The sequence below is a fragment of the Mobula birostris genome, chromosome 15 (assembly GCF_030028105.1).
Source record: "Mobula birostris isolate sMobBir1 chromosome 15, sMobBir1.hap1, whole genome shotgun sequence".
Lineage (NCBI taxonomy): Eukaryota > Metazoa > Chordata > Chondrichthyes > Myliobatiformes > Myliobatidae > Mobula > Mobula birostris.
Genome location: NC_092384.1, coordinates 50,468,495 through 50,483,041, shown reverse-complemented (window position 1 = coordinate 50,483,041; position 14,547 = coordinate 50,468,495). Strand labels below are relative to the sequence as shown.

General features: G+C 37.4%; 1 protein-coding gene across 1 annotated transcript in view; it reads right to left on the bottom strand.

Annotated features, from left to right (window-relative positions):
* The window catches only part of LOC140210624 (mitochondrial inner membrane m-AAA protease component AFG3L2-like), a 45,276-nt gene that overhangs the window by 16,958 nt on the left and 13,771 nt on the right, over positions 1-14,547 (bottom strand). Inside the window, exons 8-13 of the mRNA XM_072279757.1 lie at positions 8,088-8,358; positions 7,178-7,315; positions 6,018-6,171; positions 2,583-2,690; positions 1,572-1,697; positions 842-952 (exon numbers count right to left, since the gene is read on the bottom strand). Of these exons, the coding sequence (XP_072135858.1) occupies positions 842-952; positions 1,572-1,697; positions 2,583-2,690; positions 6,018-6,171; positions 7,178-7,315; positions 8,088-8,358 (908 nt within the window). The remainder of the gene's footprint in view (positions 1-841; positions 953-1,571; positions 1,698-2,582; positions 2,691-6,017; positions 6,172-7,177; positions 7,316-8,087; positions 8,359-14,547) is intronic.

Here is a 14,547-nt window from a genome sequence, read left to right as displayed (position 1 = left end):
ACAGCCGGATGTAGTTTATCCTCATACCCAGGGTTAACCATGGTAAACACCAAAAAAACTTAGTGTGAGAGCAGTGAGAAGGCTAACCGACACAAAAACTTGCGAGTTCTTGAAGTCCCGTGCCTAAAGCAACACTCATGTATTGGAGAGTGCTACTGATCACCAAGTGATCGATTGTCACACTCCTGCCTTCAGGTGTACTGCTCATACAGTACTAGATGAGGTAATCTGCTTGTGTTTCTTTTATACAAATAGTGTAAGCAGGTACTTGATGGTTAGCTTGGGCTGGTTGGCAGAAGGGCCTGTTTCTATGTTCTCTCTCTCTCTCTCTCTCTCTCTTTGATTAATGTCTATTCTCAGTGAAATGGAGGACTATTTAATTGCACAACTATTTTGCTTCCTCTTAACATGTACATTTACCTTCAGTTACTTGACTAAACTGAAGAACCAGATCGGCGAACTGAACGAAGTACCCTTGAGAGCTTTCTCAATGTGTATTAAACAGTAGTGCATTTTATGTGGCTGAATGTGGCTAATGATTGCCAGTCTCTGCATGGAGAGAAGATACAAACAAATACAGAAGTGGCAGGAAAAATTGAGCAGGTCAGGCAGCATCTATGAAGAGGTTACAAGTAACTCTCAAAACAGGTGTTAAACAGAGTATTTCCACCAACTATGGAAGTTATTTCAAAGCTCTTTAACTAACCTTCTGCGATCAGTGAACAAACTATCAGACATCACCACGGTTAGACAACAGTGATGTGCCATGTAATTACAACGGGGAAAAGGAAGCAGCAGATCCAAACAAGGAAATTGCAATAAACATAAATGGTGGCCTCACCTCCAATCACACGTTCTATCGCCTGCTCAAAGTGCTTCACATGGATCGATTCATTTAAATACCGAGCAGCAATTAGGGCAGCTTCATTACATACATTGGCAATATCAGCTCCTGAAGAAAAGTCAAAATGTGTTTTCAGACTCAAGCACCAGTTACACATTTTTCTGGGATGATGGAAGTTGCAGCATTACTAATTAAAGAGATATATTTCTTTTTCACCTACCAAGTGTCATCATTAAACTCTCTGAGGAAAAGTAAATCATGAATCAGATGCAAAATAAAACTCATTCTGCACTGGCCCAACATTGTCAAAGTCTGACCGCTTCCCTCAGGTTTTTGAGTTAACAGCAAATTAACAATGCAGCACAAGTTAAAGCAACTCTATATCAGTTAGCTATCTAACTGGAAAACTTACATCAATTTTGCCTGACATAGATTTCAGCTTAAAAGTTCAAACTGCAATAAATGGTCTGAATCCACAAGTTATAAAGGCTGCTTAAACAATGGTCTTAAGCCAATAACTGTCTTTCAACTTCCCACTTGTATCTTTTTATATTTCTTTCAGCAAAATTGTTGTAAGTATCTAAATTACGATGCTCATTTAACTTATTGTTTGCCTCATAAATATACACAAGTACTTGGTAATAAATTGGTGAGCCATTCACATTTCTAGCTATAAGCCACACAGAACCAGCAATGTAATAATTAACATTCTTTCCCTGAGCCTCACCAGTGAAGCCTGGAGTGAGTGCAGCGAGTTTCCGTGCCAAGGAGTCTTTACTGATACTAGGATTCATTTTCAATGGACTCAGGTGCACCTTGAAAATGGACGCTCGTCCTTTAATATCAGGAGGACCTACAAAAAAAAATTTAAGTGAGATAAAATTCAGTTAAATTATAACATTAGCAACTTCATATTAAATTATTAGCTTTGTATCTAACAGTTTCATTTTTTTGAATGAACAGAAATATATATTCCATAAAGTTATTCATAGCTGTTTTAATTTGATACATTATACTAGGTCAAGGATATATTAGTGACATACATTTAATCTATCTGTGCTATAAATACTATCTACTCCAGCTCTGATCTCTTTTACTTTACATTGAAATAGCTGTTCTACAATTGTGTAAGATTCTACAATCGTGTTCATGTGATAGTGTTGAGCGAAAACCATAATCTGGTGAATTGAGCCTGACATTTGAACTCATATAATTGGTTTAATGTAAATGCTGTTTTTCTTTCCACAAATGTTGCCTGACCTGTTTCTATCATTTTGTTTTTATTTCAGATTTCTAGACATTTGTAATTATTTGATTATCTCTACATTTTTTCATACAAATACAGGAGATCTTTTATAAAATTGTGTAATAACAAATATTTTAAAATAACTATTAAGTACTGCTTTAACCTGGAATTTGGATGCAAATCAACAGACACAAGTTATAAACAAGCTTTCAAAAGCAAAGTTTAGAAATTAAAAATTTAACACTCTTCTTATTACACTGCAACATCAGAACACTACGGCATACTTATCTTCAAAGGTTCAGCTAACGCCATTTACTACCACATCGGTTTAAGACATAAAAACAGTAACTGCCTTGTTACAAAATAGCAGGATAGTTTCCTATTACATTTACAACAGTATTACCTTACATCAGCAGGTATATAAATTTCTTACATTTGTACATCACTCAAAATAAAGTTCCATTGGCTGCATAAGATTAGCCATCAACTTACCAATATAGATTTGTCTATCAAAGCGTCCAGGTCTCATCAGTGCCGGATCAAGTATATCAGGTCGATTAGTTCCTGCCAGTACAACAACATTGGTGTTCGTATTAAATCCTAAAAGAAGAATAAAAATGAAAAGTTAATATAGCATAATCAGGTAGTTACATAATTTGACATGTATTAATACTGAAATAAAATCCAGTTTACTAGCAGATGAGTAAATTTTCAACCCTGAATGTTCAAAATGTTCCTTTAAATTTGCCATCTAATTCTTACCAATCATCTTGGTACTGAAGAGGCAAAGGGCCTCCTTGTAATTTTCCATTATGAAAATCCGAATCTTTCCAATTATTATGAAAGTTTAAGCAAATATTTGTTCATACATATTCTACAGGTTTTGACAGAAGATATAAGTGCCTTAACAATTAGTTCTCTAACAAGCTAGACAGAAATCTGCTCTTTGAAATTATCTTGCAATAGTTCTACATGTAACTCAAATCACTTTTATTTATCACAAAGAGAAAATCTGCAGATGCTGGAAATCCAAGCAACACACACAAAATTCTGGAGGAACTCAGCAGGCCAGGCAGCATCTGTGGAAAAAATGTGTCCTGCCAAAGGGTCTCAGCCCAAAACGTTGACTGTATTTTTTTCCCCATAGATGCAGCCTGGCCTGCTGAGTTCCTCCAGCATTTTGTGAGTCACTTTTATTTATACTTCTTTCACAAGCTGTGGTAGAATCACCTCATCCAACATCCAGAGTGGGTGATTCCAAGCACCTAATGGGCATTACCCAGTCTGCTTTGATTTGCAACCTAGGGCAATTTGCATTGGTTAAGCTAACTATGATTTCAACTCTTTTCCATATCTCACAGATGATATCTGTCCTGGTGAAATGTTATTTTAATAGATAATTAAAGTGTAATACACAATATTATCAAGATGAACTCTTTACATTTTCCCCATATAGCCAATAGATAAAGTGAACAAGATGGCTAAACTACAAATGCACCATGTATTGAAATCACATAGTTAATATGGAGTACTCATGTGTTGAAACACAATTTGTTACAATTAGACTCCCAATTGCCACGTAGTTAATGTGCTATAAAGCACTAGTGTAAAGTGCATGTGAGGATATGTATTCTTGAAATGAATCACATATTGATTACACTTAAGACTCTTGCATTCTGATTGATTTTTCATTTTAAAGTCGACTTTCACAGTCAACCAGTAAACACTGCATTCTGAATCTGAGATATATTCTGTTGCAGCAAAAAAATTCTTTGTGCATTGCATATAATTAGTTCTCAAATAATTTTTAAAGAGGGCACAGTAAATTTATATACAGGGGATTCTGGTTAATTGGGGCACATTGGAACCAGTACATTTTGGCCCAGTTAAGCCATTCCCTAATTAGCCAAAGTTTCTTGGAAATAGTTAAAAAGGTATACAAAAGACTAACTACCACTGTAGCAAATTGTGTATTTAAATGAAATACAGAACAAATTAGGACACTATCAATACTTCTACAGTGCTATAAAACTGTATATTAGTTCCTAATGGTTATCGACAGAGAAATTAAGTTGCCATGTTCTTTTGATTGACTGTAAGTGAACAAAATCAGCGCAGACTCCTAGTGTAGATAATGGTCTAACTTCATACAAAGCTATCGATGATTGCATCCCCCAAATCTTTACTTTCATTGTAACATTCTACATGATCGTCGATACCTTCAAACTCTACGTAGTTGCCAACTTGCTGAATTAGTGAAATAGTTTCATTTTCACTCCTAGCCTTTTGTTCTAAACATGGTATACCATCTAATTCCACACAAGTGCATGCAACCGACGCTAGTTAAACCTGTTTGGCACAGACCTCTGTTCCCATTAAGCAGCATGGTGTTCCAAATGAATGAAGGGAATCCTGGCTATTTTCTCGATTAGTTTTTGTTCTTTAAGAGCTGTCACAAATAGGTAGCCATCTCAATTAACCGGAATCCACTGTACCTAATTGTTATGTCAGAGGCACCTTTTCTTGGAAATTAAACCAGTGATATTATTGCACAGGTAGATCAGCAGCAATATCTTGAAGTTTAACAAATTCAGACAACCATTCTCCCTCATTATGTCAGATTGTGACAGTCCTGATACAAGGTCATCACCTCAGTCTTCTTTCTGCTGATGCTATCTGATCAATATAAATTAAGGAGTTTTCTTTTATTTTGGATTTCCTGGAACTGTAGTGCTGCATCTTACATTGCAGCACGGCTTTTCCCCTCCCTTCATAACCTTCATCTGTTAACACTTCAGGCAGATCATCCATGCTTAACAAGTATTAATTTCTCTCCTAGATCAGTGGTCCCCAACCTCCGGGCCATGGACTAATACGGGGCCACGAAGAATGCAGCGGTAGCCGGAACGCACCCAGCACATCTTTAAGAAAAAAGCCAAAATAAACAAGCTAATTGATTACATGCCGGGCAGCACCTAATTAATTAGTTTATTTTGTTTTCTTCTTAAAGATGTGCTGGGTGCGTCCCAGCTACCGCTGCACCGCTGCATTCTTCGTGGCCCCGTATCGGTCTGAGGCCTGAAGGTTGGGGACCACTGTCCTAGATAGTACCAAAGGTAATTATGTCACCTGGACACCCTTGGATCCATGGCATTTACAGATCTCTCTACCCCTTCCCCTCTCTCTAATATAAAAGAGGCAATTCTAACTGTGAGATTGCAAACTTCTGCGGTGCGGAGATGTCTGGAGGTCTCAGTATAATAAACAAAAGGAACTAGCATACATGTATAACACATTATAAGAAAATTTACATCTTGCTCATAAAGCAACCCTTAGGGGCCCCTAGTTCTCTGCCAATAAGGCAGTATTCCCTCAATAAGGAAATGAAATCTAGAAACTTCTACCTCAGGGACAAGGGGGCTACTACTAGACAAAGATGGCACTTTGAAATTGAGACATTTGTGGAGTTATATTCCATGTGAAAAACATATTCTTTTATTTAGCTTTACCCATGTACTCAATTTTAATCTTGCCAGCCATTATTGAGCAGTTTGAAGACAACCCCCTTGCTGCACTGGAGGCAGATTATTTTGGAAGTATTAGCCCTTAATGATAAACTCACTCTGAGAATGCAACCTTTAGTTTTTCTAGTGTTCCATCCAGCTTTAACTGCTTTATATGCTGGTTGTTTTATTTGTTGGTTGCAGTTGGATACCAAATATAAAATAAATATGATAAAAACTAGCTTTTTGACCTCAACTTGTCCAAGGGCTAGGTACAGATCAAGTCTTTATATAGAAAAGTACTGTAGGAAGAATTTGATAATTTACGTCATATATTGATTATAATTTAATCACTGGGCATATTTACACTGGCTTTTACACCATCTAGTTGGGAATCAAGAGAACATCTACACTTGTCACCTACCATCCATTTCAACCAGCAACTGATTTAAAGTGTTTTCCTGTTCGCTTTGTCCACCAAAATTTCCCCTTCCTCGCTTCCTTCCAACAGCATCGATCTCATCGATGAAGAGTATACAGGGAGCATTCTTTCGTGCCATTGAAAACATGTCCCTCACCTGAGAAAAGAATCGCCATGACAACAATTGGGTAATGTGTCAATTATTATTTTCTGACAAGTTATCTACCATAGAAATGTTAATGTTAGGTTGTCCTTACAAAATAACCTAGTCAAAGCCTACTTAGCTGCATAATTGAAAACATCTAATTCTTCCAAAGACCTCCATACAAATAAGCATTTACTGACTGTGAGAGTACATACATAAATAAATTTTTTGGCACTGCCTAAGACCCAAAGCTGGTCAGAAAGTGAACAATATGATTGTTCCACACACAGATTGCATGAAGAGGAGAAAGACTTAATGGCAACACAGCTCTTAAATTGCTGGTATTTATGCACTTAAGCACATTTTATTCCATATCCATACTTTAACTGCCAGCTTTATTTTTGATATAATTCTTTATTCAACATACATATTTACATGTATTAGGATTTTGCTGTGGTGTGTTGGCATGACATGCAACAAAAAACATTCAACAATTATAAAGAATAAAGAATTTGATCCTTGAATTATTTTCCAAGATTTGCTGGGCAGTTTTAGAATGAATGTCAAATGCTCTCTTGTGTACTAAAGTTTCAGAGGAGTCTCAAGATGGTACTGAGAATCTTAATCTTAATGCACTCTTCTTAGTTATCTCCTGAGATTACATAGAGAGAAAGTGCAGAATCTGCAGTACAGACTTCATAAATCTTTTTCCTCATTTTAGACTTCAAAGTGAACAAAACAAAAAGTTTGAAATTCTACCTCGAGGAAAGTGAAATTACAATACAAATCTTAAAAAACAGGATCAACCCAATGAAAGATTGATAATAATTCACATTTAGAATAGAAAAGTGGTTCATGAAAACAAGAAAAACAAATTGAAGAGGATCAAATTATCAGATGATAGTTATATCAAACATTCTTCACTTGGTTTGGCAGGACATCAGTGGCTAAACAAGAAGACAATGGAGCAGGTAAATAATCAAACAATTCAGGTGACATACAGAGTTACAGTTCATACCCTGGCAGGTCCAACACCAACAAACATCTCAAGGAATTCAGAACCATTCACAGTTATAAAAGGAACATTTGCTTCTCCAGCAGTTGCCTTTGCCAAAAGTGTTTTCCCAGTTCCTGGTGGCCCAGACAAGATAGCACCCTGCAACAAATGACAGAATATTACCATAAACACAAGAAAGTCTGCAGATGCTGGAAATCCAAAGCAGCACACACAAAATGCTGGATGGACTCAGCAGGCCAGGCAGCATCTATGGAAATAGTCAACATTTCTGGCTGAGAGCCTTCATCAGGAATATTATCATAGATTGTTTGAAAATCTGTGCAATTACAATTTCTCAGATCTCTAGAATTAAAAAAAAATGAAAAGAACATGTTAAATGTGATTTTGAAAATACTTTAACATAAATTGCGCATGCACACTTTCTACACAGTGGGCTTGAACAAAGGTAGAAACTCTCCATACACCTGTGCAAGGTAATTGTTTCTATACACTACAGGATAAAACACAAAAACAACTAATAAGCAGTTTCCCATTATGAATTAATATTCTGCATCACTAAGATCAGCAAAATGAGTGACAGAATGACAGACAAGCATCAATACGGCAAATACATCATTGCGTATGAAGGGCTTGGGAAATACTTACTCACGCTATTCTTTTTGTAAAATTTCCTAAAGCATAGCCTGCTTACCAATAGCTTACTAAAGTGTGGGAGTAGAATATAACATTGTTTTGCGCAATATTGTACAGTCTGCGCCTTTCAAGCACATTTGAGAATATTCTTTAGATATTCTTCACATTAAGGTACTATAACTGGTAAATTCTTTCAACTACGATTCCAAACTTATTTAAAACAAAAAACTGACTTAAGGTTAGCAACAAAGTTTTGGATTGAATATAGTCAGTATACCTTTGGGATCTTGGCCCCCAAATCTTGGTACTGTTTAGGGTTTTTCAGGAAGTTGACAAATTCCATTATTTCCAGTTTAGCTTCTTCACATCCTGCAACATCTTTGAATTTGATATCAATCTCATCTTTTAGCATCTTTGCTGTTGTCTCCCCCACACTGAAGAGTCCACCACTTCGTCCCCCACGACCAGCTGCCATAGATCCTCGCCGCAGTGTGTACAGCAAAAAGCCAATCAGCAACAGGGTGGGGAACATACTTAACACGAATGAACTGTGAACACAGCAAAGACATACATTCAACAAAAGACGAGATAAAATAGCTGTTCTAAGATATAAGCTAATTAATTTTTTAAAATGTTTGAAATTTAAGGCAGAGTAGTCACATTTTAAAAGTCAAATCTGCATTCCAGATGCAACTCCCTCATCACTAATGAAAAATACTGGAAGAGGTAAGCAGGCAGTTCACTACAATTTGAAGAAATGATGAGTGAAAGAATGAAAGGAGAAGTAAATATTATGGTATTTAAGTAACCGATAGCTTAAAAAACCTAAGGCCTAAGAAATGCAGACAATAGAAGAGAAACATTGTTCTCTTATAGCTTGGAAGATGACTGGCTAGATTGAATTCGAGGAAGAGGAAAATAGAAATAAGTCAAAGATACTGTGCAGCAAAGATGGCAAGAAAGACAGGCAGGTGAATAGACAGGATAATTTGCTGTGCAATAGAAATATAGCAAAATTGGTAATAGATACTGATCTAAATGTACTGTACTTAAATGCATGCAGCATTAGAAATAAAGTGGATGACCTTGTTGTACAGCTACAGGTTAAAAGATATGACATTGTGGCCATCACCGAGTCATGGCTAAATGATGGACATGATTCGGAGCTGAATGTCCCAGGATACACAGTGTATAGGAAAGGTAGGAAGGTAGGTAAAGGGGGTGGTGTGGCCCTGATGGTAAGCAACGATATCAAATCACTAGAAAGAAGGGACATAGGATCAGAAGGGGTAGGATCCTTATGGGTCGAGTTAAGAAATGGCAAGGGTAAAAAAGACACTAATAGCAGTTATATACAGGCCTCCAAACAGCAGCCAGAATGTGGACCACAAGTTACAGCTGGAAATAGAAAAAGCATGTCAGAAGGAAAATGTCAAGATAATTATGGGGGATTTTAATATGAAAGTGGATTGAGAAGTCAGGAAGGTACTGGATCACAGGAGAGGGAGTTTGTAGAATGCCTACAGGATGGCTTTTGGAGAAGCTTGTCCATAAGCCCACCAGGGGATTGGCTGTTTTGGATTGGGTGCTGTGTAATGAACCTGAGGCGATTAGGGAGCTAGTGGTAATGGAACCCCTTGGAAGTAGTGATCATAATATGGTAGAGTTCAGTTTCAAATTTGAAAAGGAGAAGCTGGGGGACTTCCGGGTCATCAAGGGAATGGCGGCGTAAGGAAAAGGTCTCTCGACAAAAAAGAAGGTAAACTGCCCCAAAATCGAATTTAGACAAATACTTAATATTGCATAACTATATTAATAAAAGGGGCAAGGATGATGTCTAAGAACAAGATTAAAAAGTCCGCTCCGAAGGCTGATAAACATAAAGAGACGCAGCAAGGCGACGGGCCTAGCTCCCCCACGGCAAGCCAGGACGGAGATAATGAGGGGGAATCAGTGACTCTGTCTTTGATTCTCAGAGAGATTCGCGAGTTCCGACAAGATAACAGCAAACAGCTGGAAGATATTAAAGGAGAAATAGTAAAAGCTAACTCGCGGATAGATGAAGCCGAAGCGAGGATTGTTGGAATTGAAGAGAAGCTACAAAACGCCGAGGAAGTGATGCTGAAGCTGCAAGACCAGCTCCAGTGGAAACTAATAGATCAAGAAGGCCACTCAAGAAGGGAAAATGTGAGGATTTACGGAGTTCCCGAAGGAACCGAAGGTAAACCCGGATTGATGATTCCCTTCATAGAGAAGCTGCTTAGAGAGAACCTTGATATACCAGCCGCAAAAGACTTACAGATAGAAAGAGCTCACCGTGTGTTGGCACCACAGCCCCCGACAGGCGCCCAGCCCAGATCGATTCTGGTCAGACTTCTCAGTTACAGAACGAAGGAAAAGGTGCTTAAAAGGGCATGGCAAAATAAAGGTTTCATGTGGAACAACTGTAAAATCAGTTTAGACCACGACTACGCACCGGGGATTCTTGCCAGACAGAAGGAATATACAGAAACACGGAGAGTCCTGAAGGAAAACAACATCAGATTCCAGACCCTGTATCCAGCTCGGCTGAGAGTCTTTTACGACGAAGGGACAAAAACTTACGCTACGGTGGAGGAGGCAACGTCGGACCTGGCGGACCGGGGACTACCTATTAAAGTTATCACCCAACTGGAGTCGCTACTGGAGAGGATTCGGCAGAAGTTGTGGCAGTTAGTGGGGCGAGGACACTCCACTCGAACCAGAGTGTCAAACTATAAGGAAAAGCTGCAAATATTCAGACGCGAATGTACAGAGAATACAGATTAATTAAGAGAAATGACTGAAAAGAGTAAATCGGACTTAAAGGTAAAATGAAAACTGGTAACTGAAAATAAACTAGGCGGAATAACTTGAATGATAGCAATTTGGTCGAGACATAAATAGGAGAAAATTCTCTATGATTATTCAAACTGCTGAGGGCCCTCTAACACAGGGTGAAGATAGAGGTTATCCCTCTGAACTGAGGCGGGTCGGTGCTCAGGCCTCACTGTGGGAAGTCGGGAAAAATTTTTCAAATGTTACACATTCAAAAATGTCTAGGGTGTGGTTGTATATGGTTTACTGTTGAGAAGGGATTGCTTACTATTTGGTTAGAAAAGGAGAGTGTTTTTTTTTCTACTAGAGAAAAATGCAAACTGAATTGGTAAAAATAATTTCCTATAATGTTAATAGGGTTTTGAATCCAATTAAAAGAAATAAGATTATGTCTAAATTGAAAAAAGAGAGGGCACAAATAGCTTTCCTCCAGGAAACACATATGAGCCAATCTGAACATGGAAAATTAAAAAGAATGGGCTTTAAGCATGTATTTTATTCATCATATAAATTGAGTCACAAAAGAGGGGTAGCTACTTTAATATCAAGTACTCTTAATTATGAACATATTTCAGAGACTAAAGACAAAGAAGGACGGTTTGTAAAAATCACAGGAAGAATAGAAGGTACAGAAATAACATTGCTGAATGTTTATGCTCCTCCAGGTTGTGAATGGTCATTTTATAGACACATTTTTGACCTAATGGTCAGTTCTCAAGGGGTAGTAATTTGTGGAGGGGATTTTAATATTAGATTAAATCCTGTATTAGATTCTTCAAGAATAGTTACTCAGAATAAACCTCTGACTCGGAAAATGAATTCATTGATGGAGGAGTTGGGAATTATAGATGTCTGGAGGGAATTACACCCTACTAGTAAAGATTATACACATTACTCTTTCCCTCATTCAGCCTATTCAAGAATAGACTATTTCTTTATCTTTAATACAGATAGACTCAGGATAAAAAAACTGTAATATTGCAACAATTGATCTGTCGGATCATAGCCCAGTCTCTACGTCTCTAATCCTGGAAAGGAAAATGAGGAAAACACTATGGAGGCTAAACTCACATATACTCAATAACCCGAAAGTAATGGAGAGATTAAGGGGAGAAATCAAAGAATATCTAGACCTTAATGACACAGGAGAAACATCACCAGTGATCTTATGGGATACATTGAAAGCTGTACTGAGAGGGAAAATTATTTCCATTACCACTCACATGAAAAAAATCAATGCATGAAAATTAGCAGACCTTCAAGGAAAATTAAAACAACTTCAAGTTGTAGATAGCAACAAAAGTAATTCAAATCGAAAACAGGAAATTAGGAAATTGCAAAGTGAAATTGATGATATTTATACGTTGGAAACTCAAAGAAATTTTCTTTACCTGAGACAAAAGAATTATGAAGTAGGAGGTAAATCAGCTAGATTATTAGCATATAAATTACAAAAACAACAAGCAGACAATACAATTCATAAAATAAAGAATCCAAAGACAAAGCTTGTGGAGAGTACAATAGGGAAAATTCAAGAGAGTTTTGAAACATATTATCGAGAGCTGTACTCCCAACCCCGGGCCCCCAATGAGCCCTATATAGACAGTGTATTGAATTTTTTAGATCTACCTAAACTTACAGATTTACAAAATGAAAGTTTATTAGAACCAGTAACTGTCAAAGAAATGAACGTGGCCATCTCTAGGTTAAAGGCTGGAAAGTCCCCGGGTTCTGATGGGTTTACCTCAGAGTGGTACAAGTCCCTGAAGACACAGTTAGCCCCATTACTACTTAACACCTTTAATTGGATCTTGCAGAGAGGAGAAACTCCACCTTCCTGGAGAGAAGCGATTATTTCAGTTATTCCTAAAGAGGGTAAAGATAAACTAGAATGTGGCAATTATCAGCCAATTAGTGTTCTTAATTTAGATTACAAACTATTTACATCTATATTAGCGCGCAGATTGGAAAAGCTTTTACCTGGCCTAATCCACTTAGACCAGACTGGATTTATTCAACAAAGACAAACACAGGACAACATAAGGAGAACTCTGCACATATTAGAACAGGTTAATAAGAACCAGACAGAGACAATCGTAGTAGGATTGGACGCTGAGAAAGCTTTTGATTCGGTTAGTTGGGCATTCCTATACAGAGTGTTAGGAAGATTCGGCTTTCAAGAAAAGTTTATTAAAGTAATTCAGACTCTATATGACAGCCCTACAGCCCGAATTAAGAAAAATGGGGACCTCTCTGACTCCTTCATCTTAGAGAGAGGCACTAGACAGGGATGCCCAATTTCTCCTCTCCTTTTTGCGCTGTATATTGAATCGCTTGCCCAACTAATAAGACAGAGCGAAATCGTAAAAGGTATCAAGGTGGCAGGGATTGAACAGAAAGTGGCGTTATTCGCAGATGATGTTTTGGTCTATCTGAGTGAACCAGAAAAATCATTTATAGGATTGTTTACACTGTTGGCTGACTTTGGGAAAATATCAGGTTATAAAATAAATGTAAAGAAAATGCAGATTATGTCCCTAAATTATACACCATCCAAAAAAATTGCAGGATACATACGATCTTAAGTGGGAAGCTAAATCATTAAAATATTTAGGAATAACCCTGCCGAAGGATCTTTCAACACTGTCACAGGTAAATTATGGGCCATTAATCTCAGAGATAAAAGCAGATATGCATAGATGGAATCTTATCCCCTTTTTAAGTTTAAATTCAAGGATAAATACTATAAAAATAAATATTCTTCCTCGGTTATTGTATCTTTTCCGTACTTTACCGGTGGAGGTGGATGATAATCAATTCAGGGAATGGGACAAATGGATTTCCCACTTCATTTAGGAAGGAAAGAAACTTAGAATTCGATATAACACCTTACAGTTAGGGGAGGAAGGAGGAGGTATGCTTCTTCCTTGCCTGAGAAATTATTTTTATGCCTCACAGATAACCCCTCTGTTATATTGGTGTAATAGGGAATATAAGGCTAGATGGAAGGAAATAGAATTTGGATTAGTTGACAGTTTTCCTCTACAGGCCTCAATAGCTGACAAAGGATTGATGGCCCAGTTGGAAAAATTTAAAAACAGTTGGATAAATCTTACATTAAAAGTATGGCAGAAGGTGGTTAATTCATGTGGAATTAATAACATGTTAAAACTCTTAGATGGTGTGCATATGATACCGAATTCCTTCCCAACAGAGGAGATAAAAGATTTGAGCTATGGATAAAGAAAGGTCTTACAACCTACCTCTCATTTATAAATAAAAGAGTATTACAAAGTTTCCAAATCCTGCAGGACAAACATGGCCTAGAACACAATGACTTTTTTAGGTACCTTCAAGTACGAAACTATGTTAACCAGAGTTGTAGATATACAGACCTATCAACGGTAGAATTAGAATTTTTCAAGATTCTGAATCCGGCTTGCAGTTCAATACCTAGTAAATCAGTTTCTCGATTATATAATGCACTCTCCCATGCTAAAAATGTAAATACACTGTATATTAAAAAGAAGTGGGAGAAAGAAGCGGGGTTGGTACTTTCAGAGGAGGCTTGGGGGAAAATCCGCAGCTTTCAATGGTCCTCGACTAATTCTTTGACTTCGAGAGAACATTGTTGGAAAAACATTATAAGATACTTCAAGACCCCATATCAGGAAAAATATAAAGATACAAACGTGATGTGTTGGAGAAGGTGCGGCTCCAAGGAGGCAAATCATTTTCATATTTTCTGGGATTGCCCTAAATTAAGTCTATATTGGGAAGGTATTCATAGAACATTAGTTAAGGTACTTAGGTCCCAGATACCTCTGAACTTTGAGACGCTCTATTTGGGGCATGTATTGTTTCTTGAACAGAAGGAAGAT